The sequence below is a fragment of the Camelus dromedarius genome, chromosome 5, assembly GCF_036321535.1.
Source record: "Camelus dromedarius isolate mCamDro1 chromosome 5, mCamDro1.pat, whole genome shotgun sequence".
NCBI lineage: Eukaryota > Metazoa > Chordata > Mammalia > Artiodactyla > Camelidae > Camelus > Camelus dromedarius.
The window spans coordinates 3,499,217-3,521,283 of NC_087440.1; the positions used below are offsets into that span (position 1 = coordinate 3,499,217).

The following is a 22,067-nucleotide window of genomic DNA, read 5'->3' on the forward strand; positions in this document are numbered from 1 at the left end:
TGCCCTAAGATGAGGGTGAATGGATGTGTCTGGGCCAGTGTGGCTGGAGTCATGAGAGCTCCACGGAGAGTGGAGAGATGGGCGGGGATCGTGCAGCATCTTTGAGACCTTGCTCAGTTCCTGCTGAGAAGGCAGGGTTGGCATGGTTACCCGCTTTTTACCATTGAGGAGGATAGAGCTCGGAAGGGTTAAGTGGCATGTCCAAGGTCAAATCAGGACAAGAACTCAGTACCCAAACATCGAGTTGTGCACCTTAAATTTGTTCTGACACCCAGATCGGTACTTGGGCCTGCTTCTCAAGCCAGGCTTTTTCTGTTTGCCGTTTCACAGTCTTGAGTTTCCTGATTTTTAATCCATATTATTTTTGGATATAAAGTATAAAATAATATGTAATCCTGAAAGTCAGTGATGTGCCATCTCTAGTTATTAATTGTAGAGGCTTTTTAGCAGATGTTAAAACAACCATTACTCGACTAACAGAATTATTGCAACATAACTTGGTATTTGGTCTATCCTTTGGGTCTCTTTACTTATCAAAAACTTTGAATTTAATAATTGAATCCCCAGATTAATTATAATGGTTGTGCTAGGGGAAGTGGTGCATTTCTTGATTTGTAAGACAGATTAATTTTTTAAAGCTATTTTACAGTATCTGTTAGAAAATTGTAGGCTCTTGGTTGGCATATAGCACAAGCAAATATTTGTACACCATAGCATCTAGGGTATTTACTTAAATTGCTTTTTTAGAAAATAATTCACTGGGAAGTCCAAAAGGCTTTACTGTGTATAACTTTCTGCCACGATTTTTTTTCCTTTGCTCTGTCGTTGGTTATTTTGATATAAGAGACCATGTTTCTGTTAAATTGTTGCCTTCCTGGAGTGAGGCAACAATTTACGTTCTGATGTGTGTAGTAAAACTGAATAACTGAATCAGAGGAGCAGGTTACTAAATTAGAGGGGGAAATAGCATTAGAGACATTGGCTGTGGGTACTAAGCATAAAGTTTTTTTAAACCTCACTTTGATTTTTAAGTGTGACTTTGTATTAGGTTGTCCTTTTGACCCTAAAATTCACATAATTTCCTGAGTCAGTTACTACGAAAGAAAGAAAAAGAACGTACAGTATTATTGCTGAAAGCAGAGTTCATGGTTTTTGTTTTGTGAATTCAAATAATGAAATAAAAACTGTTCAGCTAAAATTAGAACTTGCTTTAGGGCACAATCAATATAGCATTTTAACAAGCTTAGTGTATTTGGAAAATATGCATTGTGTAAGGTTCTCAAACATACTGATTCTATTATGACTGCTAACTATGGCAGCAAAATGTAACAATATACTTAGTCAATAAACATAAAGCTCTGATTAAACCGTAATTAAGTTTTCAGAAAAGTTATCTAAAAACTATGAATAATATATATTTTACATTGTCTCGGCAACAAAATATATAGCCAATGAAACTTTATAGTGGTAGAGAAGTGATATGTGGGCTAAAATTACGGAATGAATTTTTACCACAAACACCTGTGCTGAGTGTCTGTACACTATTTCCTCTTCATTTGAACTTTTTTTTAAAAAGGTAATTCTTAGTGTTGCTGGGGTAACTGACTGAAGAGGCAAATGAGAAGGTTCCCTGTTTCCCTGGAAGCCTAGTAAAATGTTTTCAGGCCCCACCTGCCTTCATACACCCAGGACCCGGGAGATGTGCAGAATCCCAGTGGCTGCATTTCTGTTTCCAACCTGAGCCACCATCACAAGCCCAGGGTTAGCCCCCGGCAGTATTGGAACATAGCTGGATAGAGCAGGTATCGCCGTCCTCACCTGGCCTGTGATGAAACTGAAGCACCGAAATTAAGGGATTTCCCTGAGGAGTCTAAGCAAGACTGGGGATAGAACCACTGCTGGAACTCAGGCTTTCTTATTTCTTGGCCCTTCCCCAGTGCCCTGGCTAGTAAATAATTGCATTTTGATTCTACGAGGAGCTAAGATAAGCAGATTATGTGCAAACCTAAGAATTTCTGTTGGCGTTTCCTCACAAATTTACTACACTTGTTTTTCGTATTTTTATTTTTTGTGTCAGTCACATGTACCTTACACATGACTCGTATGACTAAACAGCTGTCTCCTTTCTTCCCTCCTCCTCTGGAATTTGTCATCTTTGAAGTAACTGATTAATCCAGCGTTTAAAATGTTAATTCCTATCTCCAGACGTCAGTCACTTCAGCGTATGATTCTCCAGAAATTATGTCTTTGGGTTTTTTCATTACCCATGATTTGTGAGCGCTTTTGTGTGTGTATTTAAATCATCTTTGGAATCTTGCAGGTGTTTTTGGCTGCTGTCTTTTTTTTAATTGAAGTATAGTCAGTTTACATTGTGTTAATTTCTTGTGTACAGTGTAGTGATTCAGTTATACATATGTGTATGTATTCCTTTTCATATTTTTTTATTATAGGCTATTGCAAGGTATTGAATATCGTTCCCTGTGATATATAGTAGGACTCTGCTGTTTATTTATTTTATGTATATATAGTAGTTAGTATCTACAAATCCTGAACTTGCAGTTTATCCTTTCATCTCCCTCCATTCCCTCTGGTAACCATAAATTTGTTTTCTATGTCTGTGAGTTTGTTTCTGTTTTGTAAATAAGTTCATTTGTCTCATTTTTTTTAGATTCCACATATGGGTGATATCATATGGTATTTTTCTTTCTCTTTCTGGCTTACTTCACTTAGTCTGATGGTCTCCAGGTCCATCTATGTTGCTGCCAATGGCACTATTTTATTCTTTTTAATGGCTGAGTAGTATTCCACCACATATATCCAGAGGAAACTCTAATTCAAAAAGATACATGCACCCCAGTGTTCATAGCAGCAGTAATTACAATGGCCAAGACATGGAAGCACATGGTGTGTGTATATGTGTAGATGTATCTGTATATCTATATGTATAATGGCTGCTGGTTTTTATTACCAAGTTTGTTGTCTTGCTCCCACACAGACCTCTCTCCCTCTCCCTTTCTTTGTGCTTTAATCTTACTTTAAAAAATGTATGTGACATCTTTAAGCCTTAATCTCCTGAGTGGATTGGAGAATAGTACCACCTCTTATCTCAAAGGACTTTGTAAAACAAAACGCTGCTTAATTTTTAAAGAAAATATTCTAATACAGTTTATATATTTTTGGAAGTCACTGGGATATCTCAGAAAGAAGAACATGGGGGAATTGAGTTTACAATCCAGTTACTTTCTTCTGTTGTCCAGAATATAAAGGCACAGTGCCATGTGCAGGGTAGTCATTCAAATTTTTCCTTGTTATTGGTTTTAAAGATGACTGTCCCCGGATGGTGGAAGGTATGATGGTAGCTGGAGTGCTATTCAGTTTTTATGTTAAAGGAAGAAGTCCCTCCTGGTTTGTTTTGACCCTAGTCATGATACGCCAGTTTCATGAAGTCTGTTACGCACAAAAGTGCACAAAATGAAGATAAAGTGCCTCTCTCCAGCCTGACAAAAGTCATTCCTTTGCAGAATGGTAGCTGCAGTGAAAGTAAATAAATGAATGGACAGCAATCACAGCCTAGTTGATGAAACTGTTCAATTAAAGCACAGGCATTTACATGGTGTAATTTCCCTAAATTGCCAATGAGCCCCTTTAGACACAACCAGTGTTCAAATTGATTTCAGCATTGATTTTGGCTGAAGCTGATAAATTTCTGCTTGTTAGTTAAAGTAATTTTGCAGAAGACTTTGTACTGCAGTATTGAAGTGTTCATTTAGCTGATGGTTAAAAGAGGAGTTATTTACAGAGGCCTCTACTGTTGTTCTGAGATGGGACAATTCCCCAATCATCTTTTACTTTTAATTTTTAGGCTTCAGTATACCAATCAATAGGTGATTGAAACTGATTAAAACTTATCCAACCAGCTGCCTATGGCAGTTTAATTAGAAGCCAAATGATTCTTAAATTAAAGTTGTCTTATTTTCATTGCATAGCCCATCTTCCAGAAGAGTAAGGGACTAACAGTGCTGAAAACTTAAAATTTGGCTTTATTAAGGTGTCTGGCAACTGTTAAATCACTCAGTAGCTCTTCCTAAGGCACCTTGGAAATGTATTCAGAGGTTTTTGCCTTTATAGCAATTAGAAGTAATAATATACTTACTTGCTAGCCAAGGAAATTTTTTCCCCATCAGAGGGATAACCTGTAGGATAGTGAGGTATGTGAAAGAATGGCTGTTTGTGACGTGTCTCTTATTTCATAAGCAAGATGAAAGCTTGAGCTTTGTTTTTTAAATACTGCAGCACAGAGTGAAACCAGCCATCATGGTGTCCTTTGCATCTCCTCGCTGAAAACCATCAGCTTTGAATTTACATTTTTATTCTGTTTTGCGGTCTTGGTTAAAATCAATCTCCAGTGAATGAAAAACCACTGTTTTCATATAAGTCCATGCTGGCTTCTTGACAGTATTGTGGGCAAAGTTATAGAAGAGAGATTTTTGCCTCCCCCCCGTCCAGGGAAGCTTCCCCGTACTCGTTTTGTCCAGTGTGGGACAGTTTCTCGAGTTTTTAATGGAAATGGGTTAATATTTCTGTCATAGGGGACATATTACATCTGGTACTCAGGGAAGAAGGGGATAAATGGCCCACTTTTCAGAGGTGCATTTACTCTTTGACCCACTAGGGTACTATTTAGTGTTCTAGGAGAGGTAATTTAGTAAATTGTACCCCAGTGGCCTGAAAAAGTTAATGCAACGCTGAGAAGTGAGTCATTCAATCGATTTTCCCTATTGCTTTTTAAAAAGCAACACTGACCATATCCAGAGAACCTTGTAGACAACTGGAATTAGGGGATCTAGAAGCCACCAGTTTACGTTCGCACAGGCTTGTTGGGGCATGCATTGGATCTGGCTTCAGAGGACTTGAACCCACATCCCACTCCAGAGCCAGGAGATGGGAGTCTTGAAACAGTCATTAGCCTGGTTCACCAAGCCTTGGTTTCCTTATCTATAAAATCGGGATAGTGAGAATACCTACCTTACAAATCTTTATACAAATTTAATAGCTTCCCAATATTAAAAAAATTTTTATAAACCACAAGGCACAATCGAATGTTAATTACTAGTAGGAGGAGGCGTCCTGAAATAGCTGTTTTTGTATGTGATCTTGGAAGGTGATCTGTAGTTAGCTTTCCACCAAGAAACTGTGAGCAGAGATTATGTTGTAATCAAGCCATTTCAGGAGAGAAATTTTCTAGCTAGTTACCCCTCAGGATACTCCTGTTTTCTCCCATGTGCCATGGCCTCACTGCCCCCTCTCGTTCTTGCACTATCATTGTTAGCCTTTATACCTCTTGCCTCTCTGTTTCGCCCGTTACATCCTTTCAGAAGCTTTGATCAAGAGATCACTCTGACTGTAGCTTCCTTGATCTCAAAGGTATTTAGCCCATATATTAAAAGACATTACTCTGGTTGATGTGGGGAGTGGTAAAGGCTTGAATCAGGCCAAATCAACTTACAGAAGAAATATGGAGGCAGTGATGACCACGTTAACTTTGAGGCAGGCGTGGGAGTAAAAAGGGTGTGTAACCAAAGTAAGTAGAAAGAAGAAGAAGTGATAAAAATGTAGAGTAATGGTAGCTCCTTTCTGATTGAAACTCTTTCTAACCCTGCCAAGTTCCCCATGTTATACAGTAGGTTGATTTGTGAGCCCTGTGTCTGATCACCATCTCGAAAGAATTCTTAATATCTGTAACCTAATAACAAGTTTGATTTGGTGCTTAAACAGTCTAAGGGGTGGGGGGGCCTGTTGCTTACCCGTAAATTATTTTTACAATCAGTAGCCAAGCATCTGTAATGGGTTTTTAGGCAGAAGGAAGGTTGGCGTAGACTGTTGTTCGACTAGTACAGCTTTTATACAAGCCTTTTACAACTGCTGTTTACTTTGGATTTCCTGTTTTAACAGCTAGCACTTGGCTAATGTGTTTATCTATTATGGAAGGCAACAACTGTCAGTGTTGATTTCCCTGAAACTATTTGAATTTTTTTCTGTGGATGGCTATTTTTGTATGTGACATACTGATAAAAATCCAGCCCCCAAGAAACCTACCAAGAGAACAAATCTCTTAAAAGATCAAGCAATAGAGCATTTTTAATTAACTGAACCATCGCCAGTTTATATGTGGTTACTGAAAACATGTCATTGCATTAAAAGGCAACATCCAGAGTTGTTTTTTTAAATTAATCTCACAAGATAACAAAAGAGTTCTGTTTTGTTTGTGTATGTATGTTTTTCTTAAGCCATATCTTAACTACTGCTTTCACCATTTTTAGTGACTGGATTGTTTTCTTAGGTTTTCCCATCCATTTGGAGAATTTCCAGCAATTGATAGTGCTCTATAAATAATTCACAGAGTAATTGTGTCCCTCTTTTCACTACCCTTTTATGAAGTATGCTATGTGAGAAGTGGAACTTAAGTCAGTGGCATTTATTCCACATGCTGTATGAAAGAATTGCCCTGCCCCCTTCACAGGACAGTGGCAGTGTTGTCATTTCAGTGTTCTTGTTTTTCCATCATGATTAAAAGTCATCATACATGCAATTATTCTTGGGATCCTTGCTCTAAGAGGCAAAAAAGGTGGGGGTGAGATATTTTCCTACTCATGATGACCGTTTTGCTAACAAGTTGACATTTATCACATATCATATTATCAGTTATGCTGAAATACGAAATATTTACAGTCAGATCATAGGTCTGCTCCTCCGTACTTAAATTATATCGCACCTCACAGTCACTAGAGAAGCACAGATACTTCCTATTATAAATTCTTTCTCCTCATAGTTTAAAATAATTTGATTAGACTGTGTTCAGAAATTAATATGCAGAATAATGCCATAGAAATTAGATGCCTACTTTAATTGTGTGAGATTGTGCAAGCTTTATCAGAAAATATATGATCAGCTCTAGGTTATTTATTTTGTGAACAGGAGTCAGCTGGGACGATTCTTTTTTTTTTTTTTTTTTTTTTTTTTGGTTCTCCTAGAATTTGAAATTCCAAGCATAAATAATTTCAGTAAACACTGTAAAATACAGATGCAGTTGATCTTACGCATGACATAAATTTGTGTGGGAGTCCAGATGTGGGAATGTGAACACAGGTTGCTTCTCCCTTATGTCCTGTGTGAATGTAGGACTTTTTAACATTTTGTTTTCAATTTTTTTTTCCTTACTCACTTTTAAGATTCTTACAGAAATTCAGTCTATTATTTGGACGGATGTATCTTGTAATAAATTCTCATTAGGGTGTAGATGGAGGTGAGCACACCTCTTGTGTTGTATGTATTGTACTAGACCCACCTTTAAAATTTCAAATAGCAGATAATGGGATTAATTGTATTGGTCCCCAAATACTGCTTTTGAAATCAGTCATATTTTCTTTTGGAAATCTGCTCTGTGCAAGGTACTGTATTTGGCAATATGGGAGATGCAAAACCAATTTTTAGGGCCTTAGGGGCACCATTCTCTGGGTTCTGTTGCTGGCTTACTTTCTGCAATTTCTTATCTCCTTTGCTGGTTTCTTCTCACCTTTTTGACTTCTGGATTTGGAGTGACTTGGGTCCAGTCTCAATTTAATTCCTAAGTGAGATTTTTGTAGTTCCATGGCTTTAAATACCATCTATATGTTGGTGAAGCCCAAATGTATTTCTTTTTCCCTGTCCTCTGTCCTGAACTTAAGACTCATTGCTTATCGGCTGAATGTTTCTTAGGCATTTCAAAGTTACTACAGACTGAGTCTTATTTCCTTTGAAACCTGCTCATTCTATGGTGTCTCCAATCTGCGCAAATGGAGGACTCTCCTGCAGGCTGCTCATGACGAAAAGTTGGCAGTCATTCTTATCTTCCTTTTACTCTCAGACCATCCAGCGTATTAACCCTCACATCTTACTGACTTTTCCTCAAAACTGTTTCAGTAAGCCGACCACCTCTCGCCCACAGCCCTATTCTGAGCCTCTCTTATCTCTTGCAAGGATTATTGGCAGTAGCCTCCCATCTATTCTTCGAGTTTCTATCCTTGCTTTCCTACACCGCGTTCTCTCCACCCAGCAGCCAAAATGATCTTTTTAAAATAGAAGCTGTCCCCCTGGGCTCATGACTTCTTATGTCACTTGGAATGATAGCCAAAATCCTCAGCATGGCCTCCGTGGTACTGCACAATCTGTCTTCCTCTTACCTTTCTGAGCTTGTCTCCCACAGCTTGCCATCTTGCTTCTTTCACAATCACACACATGTCAAACACCCGCTTCTGCCTTAGGACCGTTGAACTTAACATTTCCTTTGCCTGGAGTCCTCCTTTCCACCTCCCTAAATGGCGTGCTTCCTTACTGCTCAAATATAACCTAATGAGAAGAGCATTCCCTAATTTCCTCCCACCGCTCATATGAAAAAACAATGCCCCTAATCTTGATCACTCTTTATATCCCTACCTTTATTCTTTTTTATTGCATATCTGCTACCTGACATATTGTTTGTTTGTTTGATTGTTGTCAGCCTTCCCCCATTGGAAAGTAGCCTCCATGAGAGCAGGGACTTTGTCTGGTTAGTTCTCTGCTCCACCCACAGTGCCCAGCTTGGCAGCTGGAGACATGCATTATTTGTTGGATACATAAACTAAATATCTGAGTGTGTGTCATATACAGTGGTAGAAGCTGAGGGTACAGCAATGGACCAATGTATCTTGACTTTGACCTTGAAATGTAAAATAAGGTGGAATAAGACATAGACCCTATATAAAGAATTTATAGCATAGTTTGGTAATTAGAGTTTACAATATAGTTAAATAAAGCATACGCTAATGAAGTTACATAACAATTTGAAGAGAAATAATTCATAACGGCAACATGTAAAGTATCATAAGGCATCAGAGTAGTCGATGCCAATGGATAAATTCAACCACATAAACCACAAGGTGGGCAATCTGGTAAGCGGAATTTTAATGATTCTTTTTCTGAATCCCACCTTCAACATTCACAATATCTGGAAGTAAATTTATTTCAAATCATTCTCTGCGTGTACTCTCTCTATACTGGAAAGAGCACAAGGGTTGAATTCAGATAGACCCAGGTTTGAATCCTGTATCTGCCACTTATGAATTCTTATTACACTGAGTGAGTTTCTTAATACCTTAATATCCCTGAGTCTGTTTCTATTATTATCTGTAAAGTGCGGCTTTTGTTACATCATCATATGGAAATCTGAATAATTCTGTGGACTCAGGAATTGTTAGTTCCCCCTGTTTCGTTTTTCTGTCTCCCTTCCCCCGACTACCCCATTTATGTATTAACTCCTACTATTTGAGTATCTACTGTGTGATGAGCATTGTGCTAGATACTGATACAGTGTATACACATTGTTGAATGCGGTGAATATGGTCTCTGCCCTCATGGAGCTGAAAAGTGCAGGACTGTATAGTTAGTGTAAGGATGACTAGGTTAGATTCTTCTAGTTCTGTTAATAAATACTATAATTCTCCTGTCATCTTAACTTGAAATTTTCGATTCATCTTCCTCATCCTCATATTTCATAAATTCTTTTTGACCAAAGTCTTTTGTACCTATATGCCCTTATCCATTTATGATATATGGAAGTTCATGTCACCACCTCTTACATAGACTACTGTAACAGCTTTCTAAGTGCTTCTTGCTTTCTATGGCTTCTTCTCCTTTCCAGTAGTATTGTGGTCATCTGCAGCCAGAGTAAGGATTTTTAAAGTTAAGATCTGCTTGTATCACTTCTTGGTTCAAGAACCTTCAGTGGCACTTATTGGCCAGCAAATTAGGTAGGGCCAACTTTCAACAGCAAAAATAAAAGCTGAAAGGCAATGGCATCCTCAAAAGATGGAAAGGGAATAATTGTCTCCGTTAAACCATCATTCAAGAATGAGGGCAAAATAAATACATTGTCAGAAATGAATATAAAAGAATATATATGTGTGTGTATGTAGGTGTAGACAGAGGGAGAGAGAAAAAGATAGATCAATAGGGAAGGGGGAGAGTTAGTTTATTACTGAGGGAAATACTTCAGGTAGAAAGAAATTGAATCCAGATAGGAATAAAATGAAAGAAAAAGTGGTGACTATTTAGATATAAACGTGACGATATAAAACAACACTTGTGGTGATTAATTTAGGAACATCAAAATGAAGTCAAACAAAAAGACTGGAAAAAATAATGTAGGATGAGAAGAGCTGAGTAGAATTAAAGCATTCTAAGATTTTTACATTATTTGAGAGAAGAATAGCAATAGCAATTGACTTCATATTTTTTTAAGTTAGATATGATTTTAAAATGTATGGGTAATAACTAAAAGATAAATGAAATATGTAACTTCAAAACAGATAAAGGGAAAAGAGGGGAATAATCCAATATAGTTGAGAGAGAAAGAGAGAGAGAAGTGTAAAGTAAATGAGTAAGGCGGTAGAAATAAATCCATGTATATCAATCATTCATTAAATGTAAGTACACTAATATTGCCAGTTAGTAGATTGGTCAGATGGAACTTTAAAAAATCCAGCTATCCGCTATTTTTGACTATTTTAGGATATATTCCTAACACATAAAGACAGAGAAAGGTCGAAAGGAAAAGGCTGGTGGAAAGATACCAGGCAAAAACTAATTAATAGAAAGCTTTTGTGGGTATATTAATACAAGACAAAGCAGACTTTAAGACAAGAAGTTTTCGGGTTTTTGTTTTTTTTTTTAATATATAGGAATGAGGATAAAAAGAACTACTATATGATGATAGAAGAAAAAGACTGTGAATACATAATAGCCCTAAACTTGTATGTAACTAATGACATAACCTTAAAATATATAAAGCAAAAAGTTGACAGAATTACAAGGAAAATTTTATAAATCCACAGTCATAGTGGGAAAATGTGTCTCAGTAATCAATAGGTCAATTAGACCAAAATTACTAAGGATATAGGAGAGTTTAATACCACAGTTTACAGGTTGATTTCATGATCATCTGGCACTCTTTATTATTCAAATTGAGTATATGTTATTTTTAGGTACAGAAAACTTATTTTTAAAAAACTGTGTACTAGGGCACAAAGCAAGTTTGTAACATACAGGTCACTTTTTCTGAGTATAATACAATTAGTTTAGAAATCAATAATAAGTTAACCTTATTCATTTTGAGCTTAAATTACACACATAAATTCTGAATAATTTATGGATCATATAATACATCATAATGGAATAAAAATATTTACAACTGAACAATAAAGAAATACCATATATGAAAACTCAAGAGCTGCAGTCCAAGTCATACTTAAAGGATAGTTTTTTTGTATATATGTTAGAAAATAAAAATTGAATATTAATAGGCTTAGTATCTAACTCAAGAAAAAAAAATTTTTTTTAAGGGAAGGGGTTAAACCCAAAGAGAGTGAAGGGGCAGGAATTCTAAAGAAAAAAATTAATGAAATTAAAACTCAAGAAACAATTCAAGAAAACCAGTAACAGTTTGTTATGAAAAATTGATCAAGCATAACAGAAGACACAAATAGCAAAATTGGAATTTACAAAGGGGACATAATTCTAGACAGAGTGGAGATTTTAAACATAAAAGGATATAATGAAGAACTTCATGGCAATAAACTTGAAGACAGAAAATAGACAATTTCCTCAAAAAAAAAAAAAAACCCAAAACTGTCTTAAGAAAAATAAAAAGTAAAAATAGATCTGTAGCAGTTAAGGGAATTTATTCATTCATTCAACAAATATTTATTAAATGTGCCCAGCACAATTTTAGGCATTGGAGATACAGTAGTGAACCACAAAAACAAGAAAAGTCCCTGTTTCACAGAGCTTCCTTTCTAGTGGTAGGAGATAGATAATAAATAAATTGTATAAGGTATTGATGAATTCTATGAAGAATAAAGAAAGAGAGAATGGGCTTTTTTATGTAGGATAGTCAAAGAAGTCACATTGAATCTGAAGGAAGTGATGGAGCAAGCCAAGTGGATATTGGAGGAAGAGTGGTCCAGGCCTGAGGAGTAGGTGCAAATGGCCTGAGGCAGAAAGATGTTTGGTGGAACACAGTGAGTATTATGGATAAGGGAGATTGGCAGAAGCAGAAATCATTGAAGTAATCAAGGGGCCAATCATGAAATCCTTGTAAGGACTTTTCATTCAGCAGTTAGAAATCTACCCATAAAATGGGGATGATCATAACTTCTACTTATGTGTATGTCGATTGTATCTGAAAGCTGGGGAAAAATAACTCCTACTCCGACTCATAAGATTTTGGAATTAATCAATTAAATGCATGTAGAATTTCTTTGTAAAGCACTATCCAAGGATAGATTTTTTTTTCCATCCAAAAGTAATTATCATTTGTCAAACATTTATTAAGTTTGGAGTACCTGCTTGTGGACCAAGACTTGTGCAAAGTGTAGAGAATGCAAAGATGATTAAGACATGGTAGTGTTCCCTGCCCAGTACGGGAGGCAGACATAAACGATTTGTCTGCAGTATGCTAGGGATTATAACAGAGATACTAATATAGTCTGAAGACTAGGAGAAGTCTCAAATTTTTATAGTCTATAAGGGTGTATGTTAAAGGAAAGAGTGTGGTTTTTTTTCTTTTTTAGAGTAGCCTACATTTTTCTGTTAATCCAAGGAGAATGAAAAATTAGGCTTCTTATTTAGGAACAGTTACTGTCAAATGGTGTTTTTGCTGAGATGAATACCTGGCATGTGGGACTCATCACTTCTGTCTGAGTGCGATTAAGTTACAGTCGTGGGCAGGAGAGAAGCATGGTAAGAAGTCTAGAATTTGAATTATGGTATAATCATAGCATTTTGGATGACTGATTCTTGGTCTTCAAAGTTGGTTCAGTATGAAATCACACTACTTGCTTTTCTTGACAATAAATGCTGTATTGTGGCTTTTTATAAGTCATCATTATTAGAACTTTATTAGCTTTCCTTTGTAGAGCACGTAGCCTGACTCAAAGCACAGAGGTAACTCTTTTTCACTCTGTTTTTGCGGGTTTTACTCTTAGAAAACCTAGCAACCCTGAAAACTTTCTAACTTCCTAGCGTTTAATGCTTGCTTCCTGTGTGCCAGGTCCTGTCTTCACTGCTTTAATTATATTACCTCACTGACCCTCACAGACCTGTAAGGTAGGAGCTGATTTCCCCTTTTCAGGCTTGAGGCACCTGAGACAAGGTCAGGTTTAATAATTGTCCAGATTCACATTTGGAAATGGCAGAGCTGGCATCGGAACCCGGGCAGTGACTTACAGCCCACGTACCCCCTTTGCTCTTCTGCCTCCCGTGGTGGATTGGTAGTGTTTGCAGAATGCTTCTTTGCTTGGAAAGATTCAGTGCTACAGTCCTTAGCCTGATTGAAATAGGTCAAAATTACAAATTACCTTTGTAATTTTAGAACTGAGTTTCCCTGCCATAGAATGCAGCTAAGAAAACTTAAACATCACCACATATTTTTTTCTTCTAAGTCCTAAAATATGTATATTCTGTCTCAGGTCCAGTCTTGGTTTTGCCATTGACCAACTGTGTGGGCTTAGACAAGTTTTTTAACTTGGCTTTTAGATGTTTCTACTGTAAAAGGAATGGATAAGATTAGACAGTTCTCTGTTACCTACTTGTCCAGTGCATTGTCTGATTCTGTACTCTACCAAAATTAGAAGTTGGTACCAACATTTTTGTCCAGTCATCTAGAACCTATTGTTCCAAGTGGAAAAAGAAAGTAAGAAAGTGTGAAAAATATACATGTTCTCTTTTGCTGGTTCCTTGTTACTTTTAAACATGTAAAAAATTTATACCAGGCTACTTGGCTTTTATAGTCCTAAAGTGTATGTATATTGTGTCCTTAATTTCAAGAGCTGAGACTATTCCCAGAAGCTCTGTGCTGGTCACAACCAAAATGGGACACTCAAGGACTCGGTGCTAAAAATAACTCATAAAAATGCTTCCTCCATGCACTCAGTGGAACAAGTAATTACTGTGGCAACAATAAACTAATTTGAAGTGTTAGCTGTTAATTAAAACAATGCAGAGGTGTATAGTTGTCTTTTGCTGTAACCGGATCCTCCATTCAAACTTCATTAATCACTTTGCAGTTAATGTGTTGAGGAAGGTCAAGACAGTCGAGACGCAGTATCCACTGAAAGTAAGCGAATTCCTTTTCTCTGGGTAGAATGCCGTTTGCAAAGTTAAGGGACACACTTGACTCATACTTGGCATTGCCTTTGCCGCCCACTTCTCCGTGATGATTAAATGTTGAATTGGTACTGTCATTGCACTGTAAGCCAAACCACGCAGCATCTTTATTGCTGGAAATCAAACCCAAACTTCCACGGATGAATTAGCGTGTGTCATAATTAAATCATCAAGCCTCGCCTTTTAATTCACTTGGAAATAGGAGACCCTTCTTCTGGAAAAGAGATCAGCTTTCTTAACAAGCTAATTAAGTTGCCAAACTGTCCAGAATACTATATATACTGGACTATTTACTAATCATTTTTCTGTCACTCTTATAGGTCTAAAATGTCCAGGTGTTGCTTGTTGTCTAATGTAACAACACTGATCTTATTACAACTTTTGAATCCTTATGTATGCATTCAGCTATTTATCTTTACGTTTTAGTCTTTGGTTAGTGATTCTAATACGCAGTATTTTGAAAAATTGAAGTTGAAAGAGAGGAAAAAATAATATACCATTATTAAATCTTACATATTATATTACCTGGAATAAAGTTACTAAATTCCTTCAAATCACATTTCACATTGGCTTAGTCCAGCAGCTTCTCTGTCAGACATTGAAAAAAAATACAATGTAACTTTTTATATTTTAATTGATTACATGACTTTAGATAGATCATGAATCAAATCATAACATGTAGTTTCTCATTGTAAAAGTCTGATGGTAAAGTAAGGGGTAATTTATTCTAAAACCAATATAGTATAGGGGTTCCACTTTAAAAATGTATATAACTTTATACAAAGTGTAAAAAAATTTTAAATAATTTAAGTTTTATAATTTAATAGTATTTAAATACACTTGGGAGGTTGGGGTTTAGAGAAAGCCTTTAGACACTTTTATAAATTAAAGAACTCTTTGGTAAAGTGAACTATTGCCAGTTTTTATAATCTTGCCTTTCCTTTAAATGAGATATTCCTGACTTTCTCTACAATTAATTGATAAAATAAAGACTAAGTTGACCTTCCATAATTGGTTTGACCTTGGTCCACTTAAGTAGGAAAAGCAGAGTGAATTTCTTATATAACACTCATATATATGGATACATACATATATATTGATAGGTTTTTTTCTTAGTCTTACCTGAATTTGTGACTTTTTTTATATGTGAAAAGTTAGAAATATTTGTAGGTTCTTAATAACTGAACCATTTCTGTTAAGTCAGTCACTTTAAAAACTTTTGTCAGTGATTGCGTAACTGTAAATTTGCTAAAAAATCTTAAATTATATACTTTAAACAAGTGAACTTTGTCATATATAACTATATCTCAGTAAAGCTATTAAAAAATTGTCAGAGTAGCCACGTGAATATTTCTGCCAAAGCAACAGAAAATGATTTTTTTCATTTTGATAATAGTGGAATATACGTTTTGGTTTTGTTTTATGAAATAAGCTATTTTTATAACATGTGTGGTGATGGATGTTAACTAGACTTATCATGGTGATCATTTTGCAGTGAATACAAATAGTGAGTCCTGTTGTACACCTGAAAGTAATATAATATTACATGTCAATTATATCTCAATAAAAAAATAATAAATGAGTAATTTTTACTACTAGATCATGACCCAGTAAACATTGGGAGCCTGGTAAATATATTTTGCAACTTGCACGTATGGACAGGAAATTACTGAGAAGCTAAATTCCATTCCTCATATCTTCCCTACCCTGCTTTACATCTTAACACCAGCTGGGTGAGAGGAAGACAAATCCGATCTTGGCTAATGTGCAAAATCCTCTATGGAGCAAGATTTTAGCTTTTCCAAACTAATTTGTTTCTTTACAGTTACATGGACTTACAGTAGCAGTGCTTGTTCATGTTATGTGGTTTGTTCTGAAAATTTTATGTGAAGCAGGTGGTTTCTGGATAGTGGTCAGAATGTGCAGTCCTTGTGGTACATGTGTACACGTTTCATTTAGACACAGGAGATTTTGATGAGACGTAACGTATTTCATTTCCACATACTTTATTCTCTTACTCTTTCACAAATGAGTGTGTTCATATTCCTTGACTTAAATTGTCATTATTTCACTGTATCCGGTCATTTCAGACTTGTCTTTGTTCTAAAGCTTTTTTAATGTTGAGAGATGCCAGCCTTAGGAAAAGAGGAACCACATACTTGAGCCTCATAACTCAGTGCCTTCTTACATGAATTTATGTCTTAAACCATAGCTAGTTCCAGGTGTTTTGAGATTGTTTCGATGAAATGTAGTGATATACTTTATCTGTATATATAATTAAAATAAAAGGAAAACCTCCCGTCTTACGTGGCTCAGTACAGTGCTTAGCAGAGAGCTACAGAAGACACACCCCCCCCCACACACACAGTGGCAGTATGTCATGAAGGATCTGGAGCTACAAGACTTGGATTTGATGTGTAGTTGCCTCTTACTGACTTTGTGCCATTGGACAAACTGCTTAACTTCTCTGTGTGTCAGAGTTCTCGGCTCTAAAAGAAGTGGTAATAATACGAGCATTCCCTGAGAGGGTTATTTTAAGGTGGTATGTGATGAATCATTGTGTAAACCATTAAGCTCAACAGAACTGCAAATTACTGCTGTTACTAGTCCTTTGAAAGCATTACGTATCCCCTTGCTGGGATGTATTCAGATTTACATTTATATCCTTAACTGTTTTGTGGGTCGTTTAGTGATCGCAAGTGAATTTGTTGTTGTTGTTTTTTTTCTCTCCATAGAGCATATCATGTCCCAAGTGGGAAAATACTAGCTGTAAAGGTAAGTGCTGGATTCATTTTATGAAACTCGTGAAATTTTTGATGCTTACCGCTTTGATCCCACCCCCACCCGTCTCAGCTTGAGTCACAGGTGTTGTCGGAGAGGAAATGAAATGGTTTGAGGTTTGGGTGGTGGGCGGGGGGAGAAGCCCTGACCCTGTTCGTTGAGTACAGCCCCATGGTACCGCCTGGGCCCTGGGTTGTCCCTCCTGTGCCTGCTGAGCTGCTTGCTCGCTCCGAGGGCGCCTCCGCCAACCTGAGCACTGTTTCCCTTTTCATCTAGTTATTTGTTTGTACCTTTGATGACAGAACTTTTAGATTGTTGCCAGTGGTGTATTTAAAGACAGTCAACTTTAGGTTATTTACTCCAGGAGAGGGGAGCACTGCTATAAATCACCCCAGACAACTTACTGTTTGGCCTTGTCTGATATTAATATGGCTCCTCCAGCTTTGTCTTGACTAGTGTTAGCATGACCCAGCCTTTCACTTTTACCCTGTTGTCTCTTTATATTTGGGAGGGCTTTCTCGTAGGCAGCATACCGTTAGTTACGTCTCGTATTTTAATCCACTCTGCATTTAGATCATTTACATTTCATGTGGTTATTGATATGGTTGGATTCAAGTGTATCAGTTTGCTCTTTGTTTTCTACTTGTTCTGTCTATGGGTCCTTTTTTTTTTTTTTTAAGCAGGTGCATTAGAGTTTGTAGTATACATCTTAACTTACCGTAGTCTACCTGCAAGTTACCTATTGCATGAGAACTTCACAATTATACTTTAATTTCCCTCATCCTGGCTGAGCTCCCCTGGGGTCCCCTCCCTGGACGGGGCCTGAAAGCTCTTGTGTGGACAGTAAGCTGGACAGTCATAGGACTCACCTCTGTTGCCATCTCTCAGGGATCACTGCCCTATCTTAGCTGATGTCTGATGTCTGGAAGCCTGTTGATTTTTCTGGGGTTTTTTGTTATTTATTTTTTAGTATCTCTTCCTTTCTCGTTACCGCTCTAATCCAGATGCTTGTTTTTGCCTCTCATCAATGGAACAGCTTTTAAACTGTTCTCGCAAAAAATGGAGGCTACCATTTATCGATCATTTACACTGTGCTAGGTACTCTACACACATTTTCCTCTTTTAATGATGCTCCCAACAAACTTACGCAGTTGCTGCCAGATCCTCATTTTACAGATGGAGAAGCTGAGGCACAGAAAAGTTAAGTAGCTTAGTCCCGCAACTAATAAGGAATGGAACCAGACTTTGAACCCAGGGAAGTCTTGCCCTGAGTCCGTGCTCTTAATGTCTGTACTATATTGCTGCTCACCACCCGCAGATTTGGCTTCCTAAAGCACAGTCCTGGTCACGTCTCTTCCCCTCTCAAAACTCTTCAGAACCTCTACATTATGTCCCAGATAAACTAAACACTCAATGGGATGGAATTCGAGATTTTCCAGAGTATGTTATCAGCCTACTTTCATAGCATTATCTTCTGTGTCTGAATCCAGTGCTTCTTTTAAGTTGACCTCATGGCCTTGTCTGAACCCGGGTACTTTCTCTCTTCAACACTTTTGTTCACGTTATTTCCCTCTAATGAGAATGCCATCACCCATGTCTCCATATAGGAGAATCTTTAACCCCCTTCAAGGGTCGGCTGTAAAGCTTGCTCCTCCAGTGAACTTACTGAATAAATCCCATCACCTGTGGTATATTTGTCACTCACTCACCCTCGCCTTTGAACCTGTCTAGAAGTCTGTCTCTTATGGGCGTTACCACATACTGCCTTGTATTCTACTAGTAGGACACGTGTACATTTCCCCCCATTACACTGGAGTCCCTTTGTCAGTGGGGAACAGATCTCACGTACCTTCTTGCCATACCCACTGATTCATGCAGAACTTTGCATAGAGGGCATAGTGCAGGGCACTACATGGGATGACTAGGTGTGCAGCACATAGTTTGTTGACTGACTAACTGAATAAATAAATTTTGTTCTTTTGTTTATCTTCAGTTCACTCATTCATCTTTTGAAGTAACATCCTGAGAGCAGGTTCAGCTCACGTACAGAATGTCCCATAGTGTTCTTTGTATGGACCATTGCTCTCACCAGAGTATTTCTTAGCCTTTTTTTTTTATATTAAAGGGTGAAATGAAAGGTTAAGAGTTAGAAGCGCGTTTGATCTTTTCTTGACCCCCTCCTGACTTCTGTGTGACTTCAAGCATGTCACTTGAACCTCTCAGTGACCTCAGCTGTGAAACGGGGCCTTCTGGTGTCACAGAGGGACTGTGAAGAGCAGCAAATCACAGTCCTTGTCTGAACAGAATCACCTGCAGGGCTCTGACGCCTGCACAGAATGATGAGGGAGATTTAATTTCCCAAGTCAAGTGGTCATTTGGACCCATACTTTGAATGTCTGTGGGAGCAATTAGATGGGAGTCCTTGAAAATCTGTTACTTTTCCTCCTCAGAATATTTCTAATTTTTGTACTTGTAAATGTTCTTATTTTCGAGACTTTTTTGTCTAAAGCATATTGCAATGTCTAAAGCATATTTCAGTGTCTAAGCATGTCGTAGTGTTTACCTCTTCAGAATTCAAAGGTGGGAAAATACCACCTCAGATACTATCAACAGCACCTTGAATTTTGGAAAGAATAGAAGTACCCTGGATTTGTATTTTATACCACTGAATTCAGAAAAAAAAAATTTGCCTCAAAGAGAGTACTTCGAAAATGACACTTAATGCTGTTTTCAAGATAGCTATTTGATGGCTGTGTATGATTCATGAAATGTGTTTCTAACTGGCTTTTTGTGGGGTGGGGCGGGAGGAGTGTAGGAAAGCAAGATGATTACAAACAAGCAGAACAGAAAACAAATAAAAATACTTTTAGCCATCTTGCAAACAGAATCTTTTTATACAGTTAATGTATTCTATAAAGTCTTTCAAAGAGTAAAGCTTAGTAGGTTTCCCCCGTATTGTGTATTTTCCAATTGGGAGACATCCGTCGCACAGGAAATTTAGCACTGTATATAGCATGTGCTGATTATCATTCTTGGACTGCTTTGGATTTCTGCTGCTTTTAAACTAGCATTTAAATGGACCATTTGATTAATCATTTGTATACTGACTGTAATCCTCCCAAATTTCCTTTCTGAGTTGTACGTACTGTAAAAGACAATTATGTCGCCACAGATTAAATAAGCGAATTAAAACAGAATAGCAGCTTAATTTGACCTGTGATTTTGCTCTCCTTCCCTTTAGTGGGGCTTGTGCCACTCCAGCAAATAAATGAAGTCATCCATGACAGCTTGTGATGAATTGCCGTATTTATACTGTATATTTTAATAGCCTCACACTAATTTAAATTGAGCACAGAGTAAATTATAATTCAGTCACTCGGCTGCTTATATTTAACTTGACAACTCATCCTTATTTGTCCTGGAGGTGCGGTGGAGAGCAGCGGGAATGTACTCAGGTACTTCAATTTCGAACTTAACCCTTTCTCCAGGAAATGCTGTAAGTGCAAATTCTCTCCAGTTTGAAAAATTTAGCTCTTCCTAAGGAGGAAAAAAATAATTATAACAATAGAGACTCAGGGAGTTCGTACTTTGCTTATTCTTCAAAAAGAAAATTAGCATCTGCCATGCTTTTTTCCAGTTTTTCCATTTTAAGGTAGATTTGACTTTCCTGCTCAAGTTCCCAGAAATTATTTTATTCACTTTCCCACCATTATGGAATCTCCACTGTTCCGGACTATAACGAATTCCAAGAATGATCAAGACCTGTTAGAGTGCAGTGGGTTGGCCCCACAAATACCATATTACTTGCTACATTTTAGGCCAGTGTGGCGGTTTTATTTATCTTGGTGTTTATGCCTTTGGTTTGAAATTCAGTTGTAGAAATCAAGCAATTCATTTCCTTTCTGTCTAGAAGCAGCTTTTTATTTGGAGGATTACGGTTGTAAGGAGCGCTTTAATTAAGACCTGTGTCATTTAATGGGCACCCCTGTGAGTAAGACCCTGTGCTAGGTGCTGGGTGTCAGGGGAGGGGACCAGAGAAATGTGCCCAAGACTCAGCCCTTGCCCTGCAGGGACTCACAACCACTCTGTACTCCTGGCTTCTGTTTTTAGGAGGTGAAGCATTAATGCTAAAGGCAGGATGTGATACGGAGAAAGGTAAAGGGTTTAATGGAAGGCTTTGGGGCTGGCTTCATGGAGGTGACAGTGACATTCAAGCTGTGTCTAAGGACAGAAATGGTTTTATGATCAGCAGCTGTGGAATGGAACGAGGAAGCACACGTCAGGTGGAGGGAACAGCAGGAGCAGAGGCTGGATGTGGGCAGAAGTGCCGGCTGCGTGTGGACCAGAAGAAATGGCTGGTTTCACATGCAGCTTGGGTTTGCGGTAAGGAGAGAGAAGGACCTAGAATAACAAGTTGGAGCTAGATTGTGAAAGAATTCCTTGAATGTCATGCTAAAGTTTTAACTTTATTCTAAGCCATGGGAACCCAATTAAGTTTCTCTATCAAGAGAATACATTCATAGCCCGTAGTTTCGGGCTAATTCCCAGGTGCTGGCTGGCCATGTAGAATCATGTTTCATGATTGGGGGCCTGGGATGCAGTACCTCTTAGTAGTCATACTAAACACAAAAATGGCATTTTGAAACCTTAAATAAGGGATTCTCAACCTCACTGTGGATTAAAAATCATCTGGGAAATGTTTAAAGAATGCAAAGACGTGGGCCCAACCCCAGAAATTTTGATTCCAATATTCTGAGGTAAGGCCTGTGCATCAGGGTTTTTTTGAAGTGTCCTTATATATTCATATAAATAACCTTGATACAAAGGTAATTATAATGTGAAGCCTACGCTGAGAACCACAGCTTTAAGGTAAGTAATAATGTATTCCTTTTAGGAGAGTTTTTAAGGGTGGAAGATTCCCTGTACTTGACATAGTAGTATGAATAGCTCTCATATTTTATGGTGTAAAATGAAACAATTCTAGGTGGATTAATTTCGTTGCTAAGTTTTATACAGGAACAAAAATGTAAGTGAAAGTTGTCAGCAAA

General features: G+C 37.5%; 1 protein-coding gene across 8 annotated transcripts in view; it reads left to right on the top strand.

Moving 5' to 3' along the window:
• MAP2K5 (mitogen-activated protein kinase kinase 5) overlaps positions 1-22,067 on the top strand; it is a 235,775-nt gene that overhangs the window by 59,570 nt on the left and 154,138 nt on the right. For 6 of the 8 annotated variants that reach the window (XM_064485502.1, XM_064485501.1, XM_064485500.1 and 3 more), the window contains exons 9-12: positions 16,974-17,013; positions 20,444-20,474; positions 21,130-21,174; positions 21,272-21,402. In XM_064485502.1, coding sequence (XP_064341572.1) covers positions 16,974-17,013; positions 20,444-20,474; positions 21,130-21,174; positions 21,272-21,402 — 247 coding nt within the window. The remainder of the gene's footprint in view (positions 1-16,973; positions 17,014-20,443; positions 20,475-21,129; positions 21,175-21,271; positions 21,403-22,067) is intronic. The other 2 variants (XM_031452902.2, XM_010985124.3) reach the window with 1 other exon arrangement.